This window comes from Platalea leucorodia, assembly GCF_965183815.1.
Source record: "Platalea leucorodia genome assembly, chromosome: 1".
Taxonomy (NCBI): domain Eukaryota; kingdom Metazoa; phylum Chordata; class Aves; order Pelecaniformes; family Threskiornithidae; genus Platalea; species Platalea leucorodia.
In genome coordinates, this window is record NC_138823.1 from 122,672,071 (window position 1) to 122,695,891 (window position 23,821).

At 38.8% G+C, this 23,821-nt stretch overlaps 1 protein-coding gene across 2 annotated transcripts; it reads left to right on the forward strand.

The window, feature by feature from the left end:
• Positions 1-1,057: 1,057 nt before the first annotated feature.
• TCAIM (T cell activation inhibitor, mitochondrial) lies at positions 1,058-22,997 on the forward strand. Of its 2 annotated transcripts, XM_082306118.1 has the most exons (12): positions 1,058-1,190; positions 3,444-3,519; positions 3,649-3,711; positions 6,824-6,959; positions 7,515-7,668; positions 8,870-9,116; positions 10,797-10,919; positions 13,310-13,407; positions 15,121-15,212; positions 17,496-17,728; positions 18,250-18,381; positions 21,834-22,997. In XM_082306118.1, the coding sequence occupies exons 2-12, from the start codon at positions 3,491-3,493 to the stop codon at positions 22,057-22,059; spliced, it is 1,533 nt and encodes a 510-aa protein (XP_082162244.1). In that variant the 5' UTR covers positions 1,058-1,190; positions 3,444-3,490; the 3' UTR covers positions 22,060-22,997. The 2 variants fall into 2 exon arrangements, with proteins under 2 accessions (XP_082162244.1, XP_082162245.1); XM_082306119.1 differs by lacking the exon at positions 3,649-3,711.
• The last annotated feature ends 824 nt before the right edge of the window (positions 22,998-23,821 follow it).

The window sequence follows — 23,821 nt, forward strand, 5'->3', positions numbered from 1 at the left end:
TTTATTCCTCACTGAGCTAAAAGAAATCCCGGGTGAAATGAACAGCGCACTTTTCTGTTGAAGCAATTAAATTTATTTTCCCATCTGCATAATTATGCAACCAATTTGCTTACATAACTGATGGCTTCTATCAGGAGGCAAAAAACATGCTGCACGTTATGGAAATTATGCAAATCCCCCAGGGGTTGTGAGAGTGTTAACTTGATTTAAAGCCTCACTAAACTACGGATAGTTCCTAAACCTCATCAGTCCTCTTTTTAACCTTTTCTGCCTGGAAATGCAATAGATTGCGTGCAGACCACTCCAGTCCCTAACAGTTAACCCCTCTTTGTTCTGAAACCCGTCCGCAATAGGCGCCTTTGCTCTGAGGTTGCGTGTCTCTCCGTCACCTGCTGCTTGGCACCAACTGCCTTGGAAGAGAGGGAGATGTATAACTGTGCGTATACACGGAGCGTTAGGAACCGCAGGAAAACAGCTTTTGCTTTTCCCCGTGGGACCGCGGGGCTCACGGTTGGCTCTTTGCCCGTGCGGCGTTTTCTTGCTGCGGAACAAAGGACGCGTGTAGCGCACCTGAGCGCCGGGATAACCCCTTCCCGCCTCCTTGCAAAAACCGCTTCTCTCGGGTTTCCCTTCTGCGTCCCCGGGCGACAACCGCGGACACGCTCCGCTGTCAGAAGCGGCCGCCACTGAAACGCGAAGGGGCCGCAGCGCTGCGTCCCGCCTCGCGGCTCCCGGAGGAACGGCTGCGATGCCACCGGTCCGGTTTGCCAGAGGGGCTGCAGCTTGTCACCAAGCGCAGCACCAACACCTAAAGCACGACATCAGCGGCTATCGAGTGTTCGTTCCACCCAGCCCCCCGGCCCCCACGCGTGGCCTTTTGCCAAAGCCGTTGTCGGCCCCGGGGGCGGGGGAGCCCTCGGCGGCCCTGAGGCGCGGCCCTGAGGGGCGGCCGACGGCGCCTGCGCGGGGGCGGGCACGCGGCCGCCACGTGAGCGCCGGGGGCGGGGCGACGGCGGCGGAGCAGCCGCTCGCGAAGAAGCCGCCGGGGTCGGGAGCGCAGGCGCGCGCTGTCCCCGGGAATTCCCTCGCCCGCCGCGGCGCTGCCCCGCCCCCCTCCCGGGGCCGTCGGCGGGGGTGGCTGCGCCGGGCGATGGGGGCCGAGCCCCGGCGGGCGCTGTCCGGCCGCGGCGGTAAGGGGAGGCTGGGCTGGGGGCCGCGGGCTCCTCCGTGAGGGGGGACACCGGGGGGAGGCCGCGCGACCCTGCGGGGGGCCGGCTCGGCCGTCGCCAGCGTCGGCGGCCGGAGGAGGGTGCGAGGCCGAGCCCGCTCGGGTGCGGGCTGCGCTGAAACCGGGCCGCGCTCTGCCGCTGCCCCCCCCCCTCCGGCGGGTCCGTGCGCGCGGGGCGGCCGTTGGCGGCGGCGCGGGCCCGGCAGGTGGGCGGCGGGGGCCGGGCGGCGGGGCCGCCTCGCTCGGCTCCTCCGGCGGCCGCCTTGGGAAGGCGGCGCGGCAGGCGCCAGCTCCTGCGGCCGCGCCTCGGTGCCGCCGTTCTCCGGTAGCCGAGTCCCGAGGCACCTGCCTGGGCGCAGCGTGCGGCCTGGGGCGGTCAGCATCGGCGGGCCCGGCGGCTGCTGCCCGCCGGCGAGACTGCTCGTTACTCCCTGCCTTTTTAATTGGGGGGGGGGGGGGGGGAGGCGGGGGGGAATGGCCCGTGACACCCGTCGCCAACAGTTGTGCCGTTAGGTAGCTGCAGGAGAGACCGACGTCCTTACCGTCAGTGCATTTTAAACTGAATTCTATCAGGGCTCTGCTTTAAATAGTAAGAACTATTAGTGGCTGGATCACTAGAGCTTATTTTCTTTCAAGCAGTGCATCAATCGCTTTCACCCAAGCTCATTTTCACTGTTATCTTGTTTATTTTCATACTGTTTTCTTCACGCTGCCTGAAGGGTCAAGCGCAGGTAAACAGCTGAAATAGATAATCTCGGTGTGAGAGGTGAGGCCGTAGCGTGCAATGTCCTGTTTCCAAAGGCTTTTGCAAAATGACTGCAACATAATTAATATTTTGTTTTGTGTTAGCAAGCACATCTTTGAGGTGAGGTGCAGGTGAAACTTACTCAAACCCAGGAGATCTTATTTTTTCACTAAGCAATATAACAATTTCTAAACGGTTAATAGAGCATTTAAAACAAGCAACAATGATGCTTTTGTTTAGTTATATAAAGCATCACCACAGATTAGTGAGATTCTTGGATTTTTTCCATCCTCTGTCCAAATCCCTGAAGCTAAAATTACAGGGGAAAAAAAACTGTTTTATTACCAGAGAGCTTGTTAATGTGTTTAAGTTAGTTTATGATTAAGACTGTTGTTAGGGACACTAAAAATGAAATTATTGTTGTCTTGCCCACCTAGCTGAAAATCAGAAGACAAAAATTATAAAGTATTTTGGGGATATTTTAGCTCAGCGTATTTTTTTCTCACTCTGTTCACCTCTAGTAAAATATTTGGTAGACAATTTACATTCTTAGTTACGTATATTTGTATTAGTAAGATGCACTTCTAAACCAGTGTTTTGCAAAATAGTCATAGGAACTATCACGCTGTATTGGAAGAGGGATGGTATTTCTCTTGTAACTGCTTATCCCAGGTGCTTTAAAATGGCATGCTTACTGGGAACATGTTATTTTGAAAAGTGCAAAGAAAAGTATATTTAAAAAAAAAGGTGCATGAAAACGCATGAGAAAACATGGCCAGTAGGGAGCTTCCCTCATAATCCCTAATAATTAGGTATATGTTTGCACTCTGACATGCTAAGTGGTTTATCTCCTGTTGGAAAATCCTCAATTACAGTTGCATAGTGCAGAAGTTACTGGTGAAAATTGCTGATTTGTTTTTATGAATGCCAGCAAACTTTTGATAAAGATTTCCAGGCATTGTTGTATGACAGTGTCTTTCCCTTTGGTTTTAAATTGTGTCCCCATAAAATAGTTGGCATGTAAATTTTCAAGTAGGATCATTTGTTTGAAAGTTTGGGACTTAGCAGAGTAGAAATTTGTGGAATTCCACGAGCTGGTATGTGTTAGTGCTTAAGGAAAGCTTCTGGTTTTTTTGTTTCTATACTTAAGACAAAAACTGAACATCAGGAAGAGTGGAAACATTTTAAACAAATAATTGTTTCGGTTTCTTTTCCTAACTGGAACATCTTTAAATACTTATCTTCAAATCAAAATATGGTAACAACTCTTAATATTTGTAAGACTCGCTGTTTGTAGAAGAAACTGAAAACATACTTATGCAAAACTTTAGGGTTTATGTGTGATTTCTCCATTTTGTATTACTATTAAAAGTTATCACCTAGGATTTGGAGAATGCACTGATAAGTAACGGGGGGAAATAATCGTGTCCATTACTAAACAGGATTTTTTTTTCTTTTTTTTTTTTTAAGTGAGTTAGTGGATGGCTGAAAGTTAGCTTGACCACTGAGTTGCTGAAATGTTTTGCTGCTTGAGAGCCGTGAGAAGGTATGGCATGTTGCTGACCTAATTTACCTTTAGCGTATGTTTAAGTGTTTGCTTATGACTTGCATATATGTAAAACTGGTTTGATGTTTTTGTTTAATGCTTGTTTCTTTGGCTTTCTCATCTTTACAGCTTGAAGCTTTCAACAGAGCATCCACAGTTGAAAATCCCCAAAAGCCATATGCTTGTCCTCGAGTGAGATATTAAAAAGGCACTCAACAAAACAAGGGTTTTAAAATAGCTTAATTATGAGAATGTGGTAGTTTAAATCTGAATATGATATCCAATATATTACTGCATTATTGAGTTATTAAAGCTCAGTGTTTCAAAATGAGTGAATATGTCTGTAATAATGAGCTTAATTTAACAAAGCTTTTCAGTGCCAAAGCTATAAGCCAAAAAGTTAAACTTCAGAGAGATGTGAAGAAAAAGTAAAAAGAAAGCTGGAGGGAATTATTCAATCAATAAATTAAATCTATGCTAGAGTACAATTGCATAATGTGTTCTAGTGGAGATTGTGTTTCATATCTTTCATGAAGTGGAGACGGCTGTCCTCAAAGCGGTTATGACCTTGATTTTAACACGAAGCCTTTCTCTGCTCTTCAAATCTGGATGAAGTTCTTGGGACAATCCTTGCTCCTTGTGAGCGAAGCCATAAGCATCTTTCTTGCATTTTCTCTCTCTAAATTCATTTTAATTCATTTATTTTGTCACTTCACTTGAAGGATGCCTCAGAGTTCTGTCTTTCACCTTCAGTGAACGAATTCTTCCTTCTGTCACGCAGACTAATTTTGGCCTTTGAGCGTTTCTCTTTTAAGCAAGTTCAAAATAGACTTTTGGCTGGAATCCTGAGCCTTCCTACTAGCATGACGGTGTTGTTTAGATACAAAACAAGGGAACTGAAGTTAACCATACTTGGCTATTTTTCTTGTAGAATACCAGATGGAAGTTTATGATTAATAAACTTGGAAGCATGATTAATAGTTTCCAGGTATGTTGGAACTTTTTTCCTAACTACTGGAAACAGCATGCAACGTAGCTCAAGAGTGGACGTGGGAAATGGTGTACGAATAAGGTGAAGAGAGAACTGAGGTCCTTACTTCCTCCTAGCAGCTGGTTCTGGGAGGATGTGGGTTTCTTGCATGGCTGTTTTTATCAAAACTGCTATCAGATAGGGAGATGGTTAAGTTACTATTCTTTTTCCTTTGCTGGAAAGAATTTTTTTCCTTTTTACGGCTTTGTGTCCACTTGCTACCCAAAAAAAAAAAAAAAAAAAAAAAAAGAGGGAGTGAAAATTTCTGCTGGTTTTTTTCCTCAGCAAGATGACTATTTTGGTGTTTCTGGATACAAAATGGTAAAGCATATGACCAAGTGGACTTTTATCCAGTGTGCTTTGCTTCCTTTCTTGCCAGGTCAGGTAAAGGTTTTTTTCCTGCATCATTGAGCAACTCTGGCATGTTCTTGTCATTGAGAGCTTTTGCTCTCCATAAAAACATGATATTGCTGTGGTACTTCACCATCTCCTGCTGTTTTGAGTATGATCATGGGCTATAGTGATGACTAGTCTTGGAGTCCTTCTCAGGTGCAGCCAATAAGGAGGTAGAAGTGTTTGCCAGTAATATATTTTGACTTTTTTAATTTTCCATTTAATCCACACGCATGAAAATTGGTTTTAGTCATAACAGTTTGAAATTCCATCAGTCATCTTAAATTACAAATTTTCTATTCCACTTTTCTACAAAAATGTCTTCTGTTTTCAGCAAGCTGACTTTTAAGACCTACTAATTAAATATTTGCCTGCCTCTTAGGCAGAAAACATTAGCTTTAACCGCTTCCATGTTTCTAATAGAAGAGCTGGAAAGGTTTACGAAAAAAGGTAAAGTAAAGGTTACTGCATCTGCTTGACAACTCAGCTGTTGCCATTTACTCTGCCATTTGCAAAAATGAAAAATACTGCTTATTGTCTGAGCACAAATCTGGGGACTTTTTTGGAATTTTTTTAATTAGTGAAAGCAGTCAGGAAATAGTCTCACGCGTTTCTGCGTCCAGGACAATTATTTGGTCTAGGATGCTGGACAAATAGCTCTTTGTAAAACAGTCTTGCTTGCTATTATTAATAAAGTTAATAGTTTTATGTGAATTGGAAGCAGCTTTGCCTCCAATCTGCCATGTATTTTCCTATTTGGGGCTTGCAGTTTGGATGAATGATACTGTGAGGAGTGAAGCAGCATTGTATTGCTTACCAGAGCAGAATCCCTGCCCTTCTGAGTTGCAAAATAAAATGAACATTAATCAGAGAAGATGGTTGGTCCATTGAATTTGTGAGCCTGTGAAATCAGCTAAAGGAGAAATCTGTTATTAAATATTTACCAATTCATGTTTTCTTGCTGCTTTTATATAGACTGTCTCTTGGAATTAGTTTGCTAACCTGAGTATCAGCTTTGAGCTATGGCAGGAAATTTTGATGGTCTTTAATTCAGAGCTTCTTTTTCCTTCCATTTCAGTCTTCTGTTACACAAGGGTGCTCTTTGCAGAACTGTTGTTTAATTTATGCATAATTGGAGGTATTCAGTCTTTTGTACTTTCTGAACTTCCTAGAACTTCTTCAACTCAACTCTTCCTTCTGGTCTTAGGTGAAACAGTCTTCTTTTCCTATCACTGAAATTTCTTTTAGTCCTTGTTTTCTTCTCTTTCAGTGAAGATCAAAGGGCAAAAAAGTACTGTCTTTTTACTTGATGTCTTCTATAAAAGAGTTGTTTGGGAACGTAGATTAATTTTTTTTTTTTTTTTAAATGGGCACAAGTATGTGCACCTCAGAAACTAATGCAGAACTTCTTTTGATTGAATTGTGATGATTACTCCTGGGTAAAATTTAATATTCTTTTGGCACTGCTTGAAAAATATTGGGCTTTAATTTGGAGGTTCAAAAGTATTTAAGGGTTGGCTTTTAAGAGCAGCTTCAGCAATAGCTACAAAAAATACTACTAAAGCTAGTCTTTATCATTCGAACTACTTGACTGGGGAATTTTAATTTGAGCCTGCTTTGAGAGAGTATGTAAATAAAATGTATTTATTTACATGTCTTTAGCCATTAGCATCCACCGTCTCTTGAACCTGTTGGATTTGCTGCATATAAATACAGCTTTGTGAGTCCCAAGTCCCAGCGCTCAGACTTCTAATACCAATTTTAGATTATTATGTTTGCAACTGTGAATGTTTACTCCTTTCTGTCATATTCTAATGCAATTTATATTAGTTTGTCACTTGATTGGTTGCATCACTCATAAACATTTTATTACTTTATTAGGTTATGTCTGGAGAAGATACTGCTACAATGCATTCTTCAGTCAAGAACTTTGTCAGGAGCTGATGCCATCAATGCTCTCAGACCTTTCTATTTTGCTGTGCATCCAGATTTCTTTGGCCAGCATCCCAAAGAGAGGGTAAAAATCTTCTAGTGTGCTTTCTTTGTAAACGTGTCATGTATCAAGGATGGAAATTTTCTGGTTTTCCTGCTGTCAGAGAAACGAAAGCAGTATTAGAATTTAATATGGTTGTTACCAGAGGAAAAAAAAGATGCACTTTCTTTATTTTTAACAGAGATAGATCCCTTAAACATCCATTATTTATTAGTCATATTTTCTGTTTATAAAGAAAATACTGAATGCTTCCAGTCTAATTTATAGTACATATTACTTGCTTTATCACTTTGAAATGCTGTGTGTTACATTTGAATCAATAGATTTCTTTACGCCTGAAAGCCTTAGAAGTGGTGTTTTGGAATGTACAAGAATGTACAAGTATGTGCATCATACAATTTATTCATGCAAGATAATTATTCATTTATGCTGGGAATATGACCTATATCACTACTTGTTAAGAGCAGCTGGCAGTTTGTAAAAACTAGTTCTGCATGTAAGATTTAAAAGGTTTAGATGAAAAATGGCCAAATTCATCATCTATAATGTGGGTTTTGGTTTTTTTCTTTTTTCAAACAGGAAGTAAATGAAAACTCTCTGAAGAGGTTAAATGGCTACTTGGAGAATCTGCAGAAACCAGGGTTTCACTCCTTTAAGCCAACTCAGCTTACTTTTTATGTAAGAGAAAGAGAACCAAACTCTTCTAATGTTCAAGAATCCTTCAGCGCTTCAGGTGCTTTTATATCGTGCAGAACGTATCTTCCTGTATTTAAATTCTTTCAGACCATTACTTAGCCTTGTGCAGTCATAATGACTTTTCAACTGAATAAAATCCTGTCAAACCATGAAAATATGTGTTAGATCAGACAGCTAGGACCATCCCAAGTAATTAAACATCTTAAGCTTTAAAAAGCATTGAAAGAATGAGAAATTACAAAGTTGGGGTCAAGTTACAGTATGAGGAAGTAAAAAACATAAGTTGATGTCAATGATAATTTTTCTGCTTTTAATACTGTCGTCATGTTTAACTGGAACAACAGTTGAGTCCTTGTTTTCATTGCAGATAATGTGTAGTGCACAATGTCAGGGTGCTTGTAGCATCAGTAGGAACGTATTCTGTAAACAGAAGCTGTATAATGTCTGAAGCTTCTATTTACCACATTGTCTCTTAGCTTTGAGACTACAGAAGGTATTGCCGAGTTTGGAATATTGGTTTTGATTAATTTGATTCTATGTACTTGTCTCTGATGTACCAATATGCCTTATCTAACAGATGGGTTTTGTGTTCTATATCCTGCTAGTCAAAACACTTGAGCAAATTGTGAGGAACCCTCGTACTAGAAAACAAATTCATAGTTTTTTTTCAAGAAAATAGTAGTGTTCTGTCCAGTCTACTTAAAATAACAGTTGAACCAGCAGCTGTGGTCTGCAGTCTGATACTAGCTTGCTTTCTAATTGGGCAGTTAGGCCCAATAGCTAAGAGATGGGACTTAGTTTTAGCCAGTGTGAAAGTGTAATATTTTGTTCTGAAGCTTCTGTTCATAGCCTGTGAAGAGCTATTGTAGTACTGCGTTTCTACGGTAAATGATATCCAAAGTGATGATCAGTAGTAACATGAATTGTGTAGATCTGTTGGACAAAACTGCCACTGCTAAAGCAAAAGCATCCTTTTTTGGGTTATGCTGCATCTGTAACTAGGTTTCCTATTTGTCCAATGAGTCAGATAGTTAAAACAGCTCTATTTATATTTTTGCACACATAACAGTTTTAAAGGTTAAACTGCACGTGAATTTTGCAGTATTGAAATAGCAATGTCATAATAATTTCCAACTATGTATGCTTTGTTTGGGTTCTTGTAAGATGAGAAAAATGTGAATGCATTTTAAATAATTCTAATTGAATAATGCTGATTTTGTGGGACTTATATTTTATAGGGTTTCGAGCAGTCAGTTTTACATTACATACTAGGGATCTCCTGAGCACAGTGTTAGATATTCTCAACTCCTGCAGTTTATCTACGGAGCATATTCAAAGTTTGAATGTGAACTCTCAGCCTCACAAGGAAGCAAAAAGCACAGTGAACAGACCTATCAAATGGGATAAGACTTACTATTCGTTTACTGGATTCAAGGATCCTGAGGAGGAACTAGAACAAGCCCAGAGAGTGGAAACAACTTTAATGTATGTAAGGCTTTTATTTAACTGATATTTTGTAACCTAAAGTGGTCTTATTCTTATGCTGAGGTTTTTTTTAAAGGCAATCAATAAACATTCTGAACAATACAAAACTTTATTGTCCAACATGTAATTCTGTCACGCTTTTCATAATTAAAGAGAGTTCAAATGAGCTCCTGGGATGACTATAGCACCAGCTAAGCTGAGGCATTCTTGTCTTTTTACCCAGCATTCGTGTTTGGTCAATCTAGTTTTGGTTGATCTAGTTTTTCAGTTTTGTGGAATATTGGGGGCAATTCAGAAAGAGGCAGAGGTTCCACTTGCTCCAAATAGCTCCTTACCTGTTACAGGACTTCTGTAACATAAAACTATATGGTTATTAACTTTATTGTTAGTATTTCACTGTCATATTCTGTTGGGGATGGGGTGGGAGATAATACATGAAAACTAAGGTTAGAATGTTTTAATTTGCCAGATATCTTAGTGTTGTGCTTCTGATCTGTTGTTCAGCATACCAACCTTAATATTTAAATTGAGGCATTTATAAATACTGAACTTGCATTAAATACAGCGTGTTATGTTTTAGGAGTTGGTTGTTCATAAAATCTGTATGTGCTCGTTTTGGGGAAGGGTGAAAAATACTGCCTTGAAAAACTTTTTGTAACAATGAAACTTAGGTGCCATTTGACATAAATGCGGAACTGTGATTGTAGTATCTTCAGAGCAAAGAATACCCTTCATCCTGCCTAGCACCTTGCAAATTAAACTACTATAATATATGCTACTGTAAAACACTTCTCTAATGTGTTAAATCTCAGTTAATATTTTTACTTATTTTTATACGTTTACAAGAAATGCCACAAACAGTTATATATTAACAGTCTGGTTTTAATACCTAGCCATTTGGCACTGGGCCTCTCTTTTTGCTTCCAAATTTGAATTTTTTCACTTAGAATACAGTACGAGAATGGGAAGTATTTGTTTGTAAAAATAAGAGTGTGAAAAGAAGTTTATGCTATGAACAAAGGCTAAATCTCTTAGAGTAGCTTTTTCCTAGAAACAGAATGATCTATTTATTGAAAGTTTTAGATGTACTCCAGGAGTCACATTTGCCTGGTTGTGATTATTGACAAAAGAACTAAAAACTTGACCTGCTTAATCTGTGTTCATCCCAGCTCTGTAAGAGTTAGCTAACTTAGCCCTTTGGTACCACCTCCCTTATTTGATAGTCTACTATGAGATCACTTTGGTGGTTTTTTTTGTTTTGTTGTTTTTGGTTTTTTGTTTGGTTTGGTTTTTTTTTAAAGGCAGATGTGTGGGAATTTCTTTCATTAAAGCACCAAGTTCTGAAGCTGCCCCCCTAAATCACACTAATCTGCTGCTCTACACCTTTCACACCTCCAAGTCTTAGGATTGTAACACTGTCAGTGTCTTGGTTCAATGTGATTTCTTAACACACACACACACACACGCCCAAGACATTAAGTGCCAGGTTTTCCTTTGTAGATACCTTAAGGTGAAGAATTTTAACAATTTCAGTTTCTGTCCTCACTTTTAAAAAAATTACCTTGTAACTTGAAATAAAACGTTGAAGTTAACAGTAAGAATTCAGTTAGTTGTACTGTTTGTATGAAAGATAGTACAGCATACCTCCACTGTTGGGTTTTTTTCCTCCTCTTCTTTCAGATCCTGGCTAGATGATAATGAAGCAAGTGCAGTAAAAAAGCTGAAAAAGAGTTTGCCACTTAGAAAAGAACTAGAACGTTTAAAATTTGAACTCTCTCATCAACTCCAGCTCTCAGACATCAGGTAATAAATTAAATCAGTTGGACTTGCATTAAGACAGTTAAAGCAAGGAAGTATTGTGTAATGCTATGCTGTGAGCTTTAAAGGCTTATTCCAGCAAAACAGCTATATTTTGTATATGTAAAAGTGTTATTGCACTGAGTAATATTTTTCTAGAAGAATTCTATTGGGACAAAAGTTTCCTATTACAATCTGGTCAAAAAGACATAGTATTTGTAACTAATAACGTAGGCTCCAGTTGAGGCAAACACATAAGCACTTGAAATGGGACCTGTGCGTATGCATTAGTTTGGGTGTTTTGCTGGATAAAATTGCTCTTCCTGAATTCAAGTGAATATCTAAAAGGTAACTAGATTGGCAGTGAAATGCCACTTTGCACGTGGTACATACTGACATCCTGTGAAGGCTTAATAAAAATGTTGTTCTTTCTAGTGTCTTGTTTTCCATACTCCAGAGGAGGAGGAGGAGATTTGTTTTCTTGAAAAGGCTGAGTACAGTTGGTGATCTTAATTCTTCATAATGTTTTCTGGAAAATAATTTATGATCCTTTTTTAAATTTTGTGCCTTCAAATGAGGATGTTCTGAAGTGGGATATTCAGGATGGGAAAATGGCAGTGAGGGTATTCAACAATGGAAAAATAAACTTTGGGGGATTATTTCAAGGGCTAGTCTGTTAAGTTCTTCTTTTAACCAGGAAAGAGAGCTTCTGAAATCATGCTTTTTTTCCTTTCACCCTGTAAAAGACCCTGGCTTTCTTTAAGCTAGTGTTCACAGAGGTTTGAAAAAATAACAGGGTCATTGGCTTTATTCCATGTATAAGTTTAGGACCGCTGAAGAGAAGGTAGGATCTATAAGTCACCTTTTTACATTCCTGCCTGGTGCTACTGAAGGCAAAGTGATATTGCTAGGTAACAGTAAATAGTTATTAGAGTGACTTGCATTATAATAGATTGAATTGCCTCATAAGTGCTGTGGCATAGTGCCATTCTTTGCATCCCAAAGAGTGTTTTTTTGCCAGTTAGGTTTCCCTAAATGAGGTGATGTAGGTTGACCCCAGCCAGCAGCTAAGCACCCACGCAGCCACTTGCTCATATACCCGCAGCCGGATGGGAGGAAGAGAATAGGAAGAGCAAAAGCAAGAGAACTCATGGATCAAGGTCGAAGTTTAATAGGTGAAGTGAAGCAAAACTCTGCCTTCAAGCAAAGCAAAAGGAGGAATTCATTCACTACTCCCCATTGGCAGGCAGGTGTTTAGCCCTTTCTGGAAAACAGGGCCTCAGCATGTGTGATGCTTGCTTGGGAGGACACACACCATAACCACAAGGTCCCCCCTTCCTCCTCCTTTCCCTGAGCATTTATTGCTGAGCACGACATCCTACGGTCTGGAATATCCCTTTGATCAGTTGGAGTCACCTGTCCTGGCTGCGTCCCCTCCTGTCTTCTTGCCCACCCCAGCCTACTTGCTGATGGAGGGGGGCAGAGTGGGCAGAAAAGCGAAAACCTGGATGCTGTGCCAGCACTGCACACACTAACAGGGGTGTGTTACCAACACTGTTTTAGTAAAAAATACAAAACACAGTGGTGCTATGAAGAAAACTAGCTCCATCCCAGACAGACCCAGTACAGTAAGGGAATGGTCATTTCCCATTTTGAGACAGTTTTATATCAGCTAGAAGTTTATAAAAGGTTGTAATTTTTCAATACACTGGGACAACTTTACAATTGAAATGCTTTTTGAAATTTAGTTAGGAGTTTTTTCTGATGTGTTTGTGATGGAAGAGATATCAAAACTATGTATATTAAAGTCACCAATGTAACACCTGGCTCCTGTATGGTTTAACAAAAATTATTCCACTGTAAAATATGAATATATGTAGCAACTTACCACTGGAATCATAGTAATGTTTTGGGCTAGGAACTCAAAGGGAAAAAAACAAAAGAGACAATGTCTTTATATACAGTATTTGCTCCTCTAGACAGACATTACACAGTGTACAAACAGAAACTGCATGCCACATGACTGAACCAAATACTGGGTTGTCTGTTGCTATTTGCTTACTAACCCCCTTCTTATTGGGGGAGAGATTTGCAAGTTGTGTTCTGTCTACCAGGTTTTATATTTATTTTTCCTGTATCTGGTTTTATCCCCTCCCCCCCTTTTTTTTTTGGCACTCATTTTAAGAAAGACTGAAATTTTATTTAGGCTTTTTATCTGTTCAAATAGCATATGGCACAGACAGCTTTTCAGTAGGCCTTTGCTTTTGTTACTGTTGGAGTGCTATTTTGTTTGAGTTGTTTGTGTTGTAAAGCTTTCAGCTGCATCTGAATTTCTGTGGTGTTTTTTTTTTTAATAATGTTGAGAATGAAACACTTTCAATTATGTTTTTATTTAGGTGGCAGAGAAGCTGGGGTATTGCTCACCGCTGTAGCCAACTACACAGTCTAGGTCGCTTAGTCCAACAGAGACCTGAAGTATTAAAGAATGTTAAAGGTATTTCTGTTCCTTGTTTCATATATCCTAATATAGTATTGATTCAAAGATGAGCGTGAGTCTTCTGCGGCAAGGGAGCTCTAGTTCTTTTCGTGAATGCTTTTGATAACTGCAAAAACAAACCTGCCAGGCTTACTGAAAAGCTGGTGAGAACTTAACATTTTAAGCTACTGGGTATTTTTTAAAGTGACCTTTCCTTATAGTGTATTCGCTACACTCAGCTTCTATGTTACTTCTTAATAAATGCAAACTGGGTGAGTTGAAGGCACTAGGCTTAGTATTAACAATGAAAGTAAAAAATCCAGACTGAACCTCTGAAAGGGTAGAGGTAGCAATAGATTGTTACCCATGGTAGATTCAAGACAAAAATGAGAGTAGCTCTCTAAAGAATCAATATAAGGAGGACTTACTAGAATACCTTTAAAATTGTATTGGCTTCTCTTATCATGCATGTTCCAGAAAATACTTAGATTAAATTCTGAATTTTCTCAAGAAAAAGTAAAATATTCTGTAAACCTGACCTACCGTTCTTCTCATACAGCTGTTTGACCTGTGGCAGTAGGTGTTTCCTCTAATCGTAACTGCACATTTTATGCCTGTCTGCAGTTACTCAGTTTTGAGTGGCTTTCATTTGAGCGTTCACCTAATCCTTTGTCAAAAGGCAGAGCGGGTAGGACAATAAGTAGTAGTTTTAAATTGTATCAGGTTTCAAATTAGTTTCTTTACCTAAGCATACTAAGGATTTAAAGTGCTAGAGAAGTCTGTCTTGTGAGCCTGTTTTAGTCTCCATCTTTGAAGATCTTTAATAATATACTGGACAAATACCTGTCAGTAATTATACAGGTACAGTTGATCTTGCCTTGGGGTACAAGGATGGACTAGATGCCTTAAAGTCAGTGTTGCTCTTTCTTAAGGATTTTGGAAAAACTGATTTCTGAGAGCAAAAGTTTATATTTAAGCCTTGTCTTGTAGATTAATACATCACACTGAAGATTGTTGGGGAAGCTTATTTTGATAAATAGTTGCCTGTGCTTTTACCATAAAGAATTCTTGAGGATCTTTGTACTTTACTTAAAAAACCATACTGGGACTCAAAACTGATTTGTTTCCCCCAAAGTAAACCTAGTATTATCCTTTTATGTTGTCTCTATTCTTTGTTTTAAAAAAGAGCAAAAACCTAATGTGAAAGCATTTCTTACAGCTTGCATGTTGCAGAGAGTTCTGTGGAAGTAGTGTTGAATGGCTGTGCTAATAGTTCTTTGACCTACCTTTAACTTATTTAATATACTTTAAGTATATAGCATATTATAGTATATAGGTTGGACTTGATCTTTTCCAACCTAAATGATGCTATGATTCTATGTTTCCTACTGTATACATGATTTGTACAGATTCTTTGAATATACTGTCTGCTGAGATTTTTCTCTTATTTTAAAAGTAATCTTTGTAAGAAAAAGTCCAGTTAAGAAAAATCTATCAAGTTTAAACAGAGAGAAGGCAAATGCTGGGTAAGGTTTTTATGAAAAAAATTCTTGAACTGGAGTTTTCAAGAATCACTTTCAAATTTTGCGAATAATGAAAGCACCTACTCGTGTGTGTTTGTGCTGCAGAAATCTGTTGCTTGTGACATGTTAGTAGCATAGTTAAGCCTTAAATAATTGTGGGAATAATTGCAATAACCCAAATTAGTCAAGAGCTTTGTTCAATCTTTAGGACGCACGGTGGTATTTACAGACCGTTCAGGTATGAGTGCAGCAGGCCACATAATGCTTGGGACCATGGATGTTCACCATCACTGGACCAAAGTAAGAAGATTTCAAAGTAAATGATAATGCCTCTTGTTATGACGTCCTTTTTTAAACTATAACCAAAATATTAATTGGTGCAGATAACTGATGAGTAATTTAAAGCAAACACATAGCTACTATGTTTAGCATAACTGTGTACATTGCATTCTAAATTTAATCCCGTGATATACTAACAACAGTCTTTATCAGATCTTCTACTGCTGCTTTCACTAACAAATCAGTCCTACCCCTGATTAGACACAAAGAAAACTAATTTGTTATGCAGTGTTCTAGTCTATGCAGTGAGCACTGGCAGAATATTTCATGATCCATAAAGAGCTCATTCCCATTTTTTTGTAAAAATGGGACTTAGAGGGAGTTGTGAAGTTATCATTTCAGTGAATGGCTGCTAACCAACCTGTCACTCCACTTTGTTCTTTTAGGCAGATAATGTGAATGTTACAGAAAAATATATTTAGAGACTAGGCGAATTCTGCTGCTGCTTGTGTGAAGTTCAGAGTTGACAAGCTTTCTGGCATCCTAAATGATAAAGTGTTATATGCAAAGGACACAAATAAAATATGTAGTGATATCAGTATGTCACTTCAGGAATTCTTCTTGAATCTTTGTTGCTGAAATATTATTGATAGTTCTATCAAAAAATATTTCTTTGTAAAGGAGATAATTGGTGGCATTTCATAGTTGGGAATTTCACCCAGGTAAAATATCAGAATATTCTATTTCTATGTTCCAGTCAATGAATAATAGGAAAATTTAGCACTCAATCCAAAGCTTTCTCTGGTGATTGTTTGAATTTTTGCCTATATATGTTTCACTGAGGGAGAAAACAAACCATGATTTGTTAATGTGAATGGTTTACAAAGAACTTAAACAGAGAAACTAGAATTTAATGCAAAACTTTCTACTCTGAGATTTGAGTGTGTTAATAGCCATTGGAATAAAAGTGTTCTTCTGATTAACACAGTCTTCCTTGAAAAGGGAAATGCTTCCTCTTTCTAACCTTTGCCGAGGGGTTTTCTGAAGAGGTCGTATATCTGCACAAAGTATTGTGCAGATGGGACAATGTGTGTAGTTAGTTGTGGTGATGGTATTTGCTTTGGAAGACAAAGGAGAGGTATGTATTTGAACCTGAAATCAAAGGCTTTTTATTTTAAAATGCACTGAAGATCGTGTTAAATGATACGCAGAAAAAGTCAGTGAAAATCTTCATGAGGTTGGTTAGCCACTTGGTTTTTAGAGAGCAAAATTTTTTTTGTCTAATTCTAACACATTTTAGAAAGCAGTCCTAAGTGCTATTACCTTCGTTACTAATTATTAGAAAAAGGAAGCAGTAGAATAGTGTCCAAGTCAGTCTGTAGAATGCTTGGTCAGAGGTACGCTATTTAGAGGATTTTTGCAGTTTTTCTCTATAACAAATGCAAATTCTGAACGAAAGGATTTTATTGTGCCAAAAGCTGTTCCGATTCTACTAGTCTCTTGGGTTTCGAAAGAGATTATTCCGAAATCACTTGACTTGTTCCAGCAGCAGGGGTTTTTTTTGTTGTGTTTTTTTTTTTTTTTTTTGTATGGAAAACTATGTTATAGTAATAACTGGGTAGATGATAAGTAGTGACTACTACTACAGACTTTCCCTTTTCACTTGTTTCCCTGTTCTAGCCTTCTCCCTATCACACCCTCTATGTCTCAACTCACAAGTCTGATCACTTCTTAACCTTTTCTGGTATGTTTTGTAGATTAGAGATCTGGTACCTTCCTCCTTTCTTCTCTCCCTTCAGACTCAAGACGAGCTAGGTTATCATCCAAACCCTTGGAAAGAACTAGTTCCAGCAACAGACTTCTCTTTTTTGAGAATTGGTATAAATTAGGCTGGCAAAACCACTTTTGACTGTTCGTGGAATAGCTCTACCACTACAACTGGGGCAATAAACATTTTATGTAGGCCTCAGATTATGATTTTTTTTTTTTTTTTTTTTAAATCTGAAACTATTAATTTCTGTATATATAGAGAAAGAGGACATCCATCAATCTTGTTATGGCTTATTGGTGCCTTTGTAGTATAAAAACTGAAAATACTTACAAGCTTATTCCATTGTAACTTGCCTGAAATGTATATACTTGATATTTCTGATTTTTGATATTCTTTGATTTCCCCCTCGCCTTGGGTTCCATGTTTGCATTGTTAAGTGTCTCTTTTATAGTTTCTTGTTATTTTATTTCATTTCTTAAAGTTAAGTTTTATGCTTTGTAACATAGGAAATGCTTGTTTGTGTGTGTGCACAGATTTTTGAGAGATTGCCAAATTATTATAAACTTCAAAAAAGGCTGCTGTTCTTGGAAGATCGGATAAGCCAACTTCTGGGAGGCATACAAGTAATATATATCGAAGAACTGCAACCCCTGTTGACTCTAGAAGAGTACTATGAGACTCTGGACTCCTTCTATAATAAATTACGTGACAGTAGACTACCTTTTCATCCTCGCAGCCTGCGAGGCTTGCAAATGATTCTGGAGAGGTAGGTATTTGCGGGAAAGGTTGGTTTGTTTTTGTTACACTGATTATTGCTCTCACTAAGAAGAAAACTAATATAATCTCAGATCTTTATTATGTTGAAGTCTTTTTGTTTCTAGAGGTTTTAAGTGCCTTTTTATGGGTTAAGAAGGAATCAGATTGACTAACTTGAATGAAGAAAATCCTGCTTAATTTCAAAGTTCTGTCTTTATCTTACAGTGTTGTGCTGGGTTAAATCAAAAGTTTTGTGCTGTTAGGTCAACACTCAGCTGTGTATGGTGGTGCTGCTGTTTATATTTTTTTAGTATTGTTGACAGTTGCTTTTGAAATGTACTTTTAAAAAAGTTTTATGGATGACACTTCTGTATTCTCATGAACCAAACTTGATTAATTTTTTACCAATTATTCTGATTGTGATTAATTGATATTCTTTTATATTCAGAATTCATTCTGAAAGTAATTCATGTAAATACTTGCATAAAAAAAAATGATACCTTGTTTTTTACTTTTATCATATTTCATTAGTGACAGATACGCACCAAGCTTACATGAATCTGGACACTTTACGATCCCAACAGTCTGTGATCCAGCAACCCTTCAATGGTTTATTTTTGCCAAAGCACAGGAAGCAAGAGAGAATCTGAAAAGAAAGGAAGAGTAAGTGTTCGTGTGACTTGATACATTTGGCTCATGAAAATTTTTGCATGTTATGTGTTTTATTTGTAGGAGGAGGAGAACTTTGAAGAATGTATTCGTGCTCTTTTGGTGGGGAAAAAACCCTTCTGTTTATAAAATAGAACTTCACCCATCAGCTTTACCAAGTCAACAATTTCAGTGTTCAGTGAACATAAACAGTTGTTAGAAAATACCCATCCTTCACCTTGTAGAAACAGTTGTACTTTACTCAGAAATAGAAGATCTTTGCTTACAAGACATAATAATTTTTTTACAACTACTTCCTCAAAGGACAGGTGGCTTTTTTTTTTTTTTTTTTTAAGGAAGAGACCTTTTTATTGAATAAGAAAAGCAACAAACTTCTATTAATGTTACTTACATTGTGACAAGAAAGCAGTAAAATCTAAACTAAAATAACGGAGACCGACTAGAGAATTATTATTTCTAGTTGTTTGTCAGTTAGTTGTGGAAAAGATTAGTTAGCACCTAACAAGGGGAAGAAAAAAAATTGGGATAGAATGATGAGAGAAATACCTCCTTGGTACTCTTTCACAGATGTGAGTGAGATGAGAGAGATGACAACAGTGAGTCATGGTACCATGCTTAATATTAAGTCCATGACTTGTAATAGCTATCAGAACTGTAAATCTTGTTCTTGACCTTGTATGTTTGTGTCTTCAAGGATTAAGAGCATGAAGTAGAGATACTGGTTTTATTTTGAATAGAATACTGTGATAGGTAACTGTGGGTTACTGTCCTTTTAGAGGTTGTTACTGCAAGTTTATTTTTCTGCTTTGGAAAGCTTTTAATGAATTATCAAAATATCACACTGTCATGAGTGTATACATGATGTATAGATCCAGATATTTTTTTGTGAAGGTTATTTTAGGCATGAGTCTTACTGAAGGCTTTATGGTTTTAGCTCTATTAAGACCTGATTACTTGGGAGGATATATTTTGGAGATGGACTTTGGTAAAACATGGAGGTTTGTTGGAATTTTACCATAACCCTAGTCCAGCTTTGAAGTTAGATTATTTTTGCCATATAAGTTATAACTGCTGAATAGCTCTCTATGTAGCTGTCCATATGTGGCAGTTAGGAAAGTATTGTCTGTAGAGGCTGGGAGGAATGTTGTAGCAAATGTATGCATTTGCCTGTGGGTAACTCATTCTCCAAAAAAACCTCACACTACCCCACATTATAAAGACACTAATGCAGGAAAAATGTGGGGCTTCCCTCAGAGTATAAACAGCTGTGTTGTAAGATGTAACTATGTAAAAATGTACGTATCTCAGTTCTTCTGTTGTGTGTTGGATGATTGCTGGTTTGTATAAAACAGTAAAGAACTATACTGGATCATATTGAAGGTCTGTCCCCATCATCCGTTAGCTTGCGGAAAGGCTGTATGAATGGGGCAAAAAGTACGGTGGTGTTTTTATTCTGTATTCCTTCCCAGTTTCTGACTGACTGCACTTGAGAAAATACTTGAAGCTGGAAACATTATCTCATGTTAAGAGCATTCAATAGATCTTCTCCTTCCCTCCCTTAATTGTCTAATTATTATTGGAGCCAATTTACACTTTGTGGCTCCAAAATATCCTGTGGCAGCAAATTGCACAGTTGAATTATGTATAGCATGTGTACATGAAGGAGGGAAGAGGTGTTCTTTGTTTTTTAGACCCATGGCCCGATGATTTCATTTGTCATTCTCTTGTTCTTGTGCTGTAGTAAATACAAAACAGTCATTCTGTATTTATCACCTCTGCTTTTTTTTTGTGGGTGTGTCATATTTCCCCTTAGTTGTCTGTTGAAGCTGAAAACTCCTTTTCCACTTAATGCTCCCTTGAACAGAGCCCATTCTGATTTTCCTTATCCTTCCATGGTTGTTAAAGGGGCCCTGAGATAAAGAAAAATATTTTGAGACATAGTGGATTTACTTTGTACATGCAGATCAACGTTTTACATGCAGTAAATAGCATAGTGTAGCTGGAATTCTGTATGACCTGATGCACTGGGGAGTTCAAATGCTGCTGTTCTAAAAAATTGTCATATCTGTGTGGATAATGTCAGTCTTCTAGTAATGCAGGATTTAGTGTCAATCTACTTCTTCCCTTGCTTTTGTAAAGTATCGGTTTTGTATTGTGATAGAGGTGTAAACCTCCTTGTGGAAGTGACTAAAAATAAGCCTGCAGTTCTCACTATGTGCAGCTAACTTTGTCCTTTAAGGAACCCTGAGGTTTCAGAACAGGAAAGCTTGGTGCTCCGGTGTTAGAGAACGTGTTCAGGAGGGTGGCGCGGATATGGTCAGCAGAGAAGGCAGGCTTGCTCCAGGTTAACTCACTGGCTCAGTCATCCCTGACTGCTGGGCTGGGCGCTTGCACAGCGATCAGAGTGCCTCAGCAGGGCGTAGTGTCATGCAAGTACATGGAGATCCCATACTGAGCTCTGGAAAGAATGGCGTTCAGCCCCTACAGTAATGTTTTCACATGAGTCAAATAGTCTCAGTAGCTCTGCCCGTGCTTAGCTTGGGCTGATTCACATCCCAGTGGCTCTGCAGATGTGCTGCTGCTTTGTAGCTCCTCCCCTGTTTAGCACAGGGTCCGTGTTGCAGGCAGCAACGGGGCCATTTCTATAAGCAAGCTGGCTCTGGAAGTATAGCCATGTTAATGTGGCACAGTGCCTGAGCTAGTAAGGCTTGCTGAACCTGAGCTGTCTCTGCATTAGATGATCAATCACAGTTCCAGTGACTCTTAATTAATTCTGCACGTTAACTTTATTTCTGAGTAGCTTGAGTTTGCCATGTGGTGTCTTGTCAATCTTTGGAGTGAATGGAAGAAATAATCTGTGAGCTATGAATTCAATATTCATAGAATCATAGAATCATTTAGGTTGGAAAATGCCTTTAAGATCATAGAGTCCACCCGAATCCATATACTTCTGTGATTACTAAGTTATTAACACATATAGTGTGCATCAGGTGACTGTACCTGTCATCCATTGTTTTTGATGACATGCAGAGTACTGGTCTTAGTTAAGAAGACAGAGTAGTTACTAACATGATTTTATTCTTAAAGCTTACACTTTCGAGGTTATTTAAGTACTTTAATCCCTTACATTAAAAATGGAGCCTCATAGGATTTTTATTTTGGTATTTTTCCCAATTACCCTGGTGAGCAAAAAAAAGTCATGGTGCAGGCTTTCAAATGTGACTCTGTAGGCATGCTATTGCCCATAGTCATGGAAGCATGTTCAGTCTGGCCTCTGAGGTAGACAGCAGTAGCAACCTGCACAAACATCTCACCTGTACCATAGCTGTACATGAAGTGACACCTTTGTTTACATGCATATAACCTACAAATATACTTATTTCAAGGGTTTTTTTTTAAGAGATTAAGTTCTAATTTTGTCACTGTATGTTGTCTTCATTTGCTAGGAGGATGATTACAGAAAAAGAGCTAATCGATACTTCCACTGAAAAATTTTCTTTGGATCGGCTGTATAAGGAACCCAGTGTTTCCAGTGCACAGATGATAGATTGTTGTAAGCGACTGCTAGAAGAATCGTTGCCGTACCTACAAGGCATGCACCTTTGCATTTCGCATTTCTACTCTGTGCTGCAGGATGGAGACCTGTGTATACCTTGGAACTGGAAAAACTGAGGACATATCTGATAGTCAGATGAATTGTTTATTTTCTGTAAGAGGCTATAAATATGAATGTTTTTAAGAGTAAATTATTTAAATCTGTATTTTGATATCGGTGTTCAACCCATGAATTTTCTTCTAACTGCTGCTGAAAAAGGATTGGAGTCCTAGACAATTTGCACAATGCGCAGTATTGCCAGTTCTGGGAAAGACATCTGTACATTCTCCATACTACTGTAGGAGTCCCAGTGTATGGTAGCAGTTGTGAATTTTTGTAGCGAATTATGAAAATACATTAAATTGCAAGTCTGCAAAAATGTGCATGTGTATTTTTAATATACATGAATATTGCCGGATAGATCACCTTAAATCAAGAGCGTACTACTCAAACCAGACATTACATGTTATCGTAAGGGATTCATTGAATGCAGAAGTTGAGCGCATAACTTATCTGGTGGCAATATTGGCATTTCATGTTGCTACCTATTACTGAATTAAAAAAAAGACAAGGGAAAAAACATCAGAGTATTTCTACTTTGCAGAAGAAAGCAGTACGTTGACTTGGTCTCTACAGCAGAGTTTCATATGCTGGTCCAGTATTGTTGCCTTAGAATTTCGAAATGTGCCAGTTGTACTGTCTGCAGTTACCTTAAAGGAGATGTCATTCTCTTTTTGTTTTCCGGCATTTGCTCCATAAATACAGACAATCCTCTTCGCGTACACTATAACAGATTGCAAATCCCATTCACAGCACTTAAAACCTGAGTAGTTTAATGTGACGTCTAAGGAAAGAAAGCATTGATTTGTGTGGGATTGTCTGCAAGAGTAAGTACTACTCAGTGAGAGCAAGGAGCTTGCAGTAAGGCAGACGCATGGATCTCTACTGGTACTTTATTCCTTAAAAAAAATTAAATAAAGTGTGAATGTATGTCAACACTTTTTCATTGTAATACATGCCAAGATGCATTTTGTATTTGAGTTACTACTTTGCAAAATATCTTTTGAGAAGAATCAACTGCTTAACGTTTCTGGACTTGAATTCACTTAGTTGTTCTTTTTTTGTTGTTGTTGCTGGCAAAAAAAGAAAAGGAATTGTCAAATGTTTACTTGCCTTGTATTTATATTTGTATTGAGCAGGGAAATTGTTGTGGTTCTCGTTTTCTCCTGTCAAAAGGCTCGGTGTCAAGTTGTTTATTATGTTGCCAAACTTAAAACAAAAACCCCCACTGTGATCTCAGGCATGTCCATTTTAAAACACTGAGACAGAAGCTGTGACTTTCTCGAGCCTTTAACTCAGCTGAATTACTAGCAGTTCCTGTACAGGTTCTGAAGATCAGCTGATAGACTAAGCAGTTAACTTCCATTGCACGTTACTTCCCCTCGCTCCGTCTAGCATTGGTGATACTGTCCCTGTCCCAGCTGTACTAAGTGAGCGAGCCAGTCCTGTCAGCTGTAGCCCGGCAATATTCCCTGTAACGGCTCTTGGAAAGCAGGGTGTCTTCAGGAATAAAAGCTGAGTGTAGTAATTGTTTTTTCTTGCTTCAATTGAATGACTTCTTACAGGTCTTCAGGCAAGAAGCAGCTGTCCAGTTTGACTGTAGAGGAGATTAAAAAAAAAGTCTGAAGGAAGGTGAGTAGACTCAAGCAAGGAGCCTCATGCAATTCTGTGAGGGCTGACGCTCATGTCGCAGAAAGCAGTGACTAGACCTAGGGACTTTCTCTTTGTGGCATAGAGAAGACGACCAGAACTGGCTGGAGGAGGAGACGTAAGCTGCAA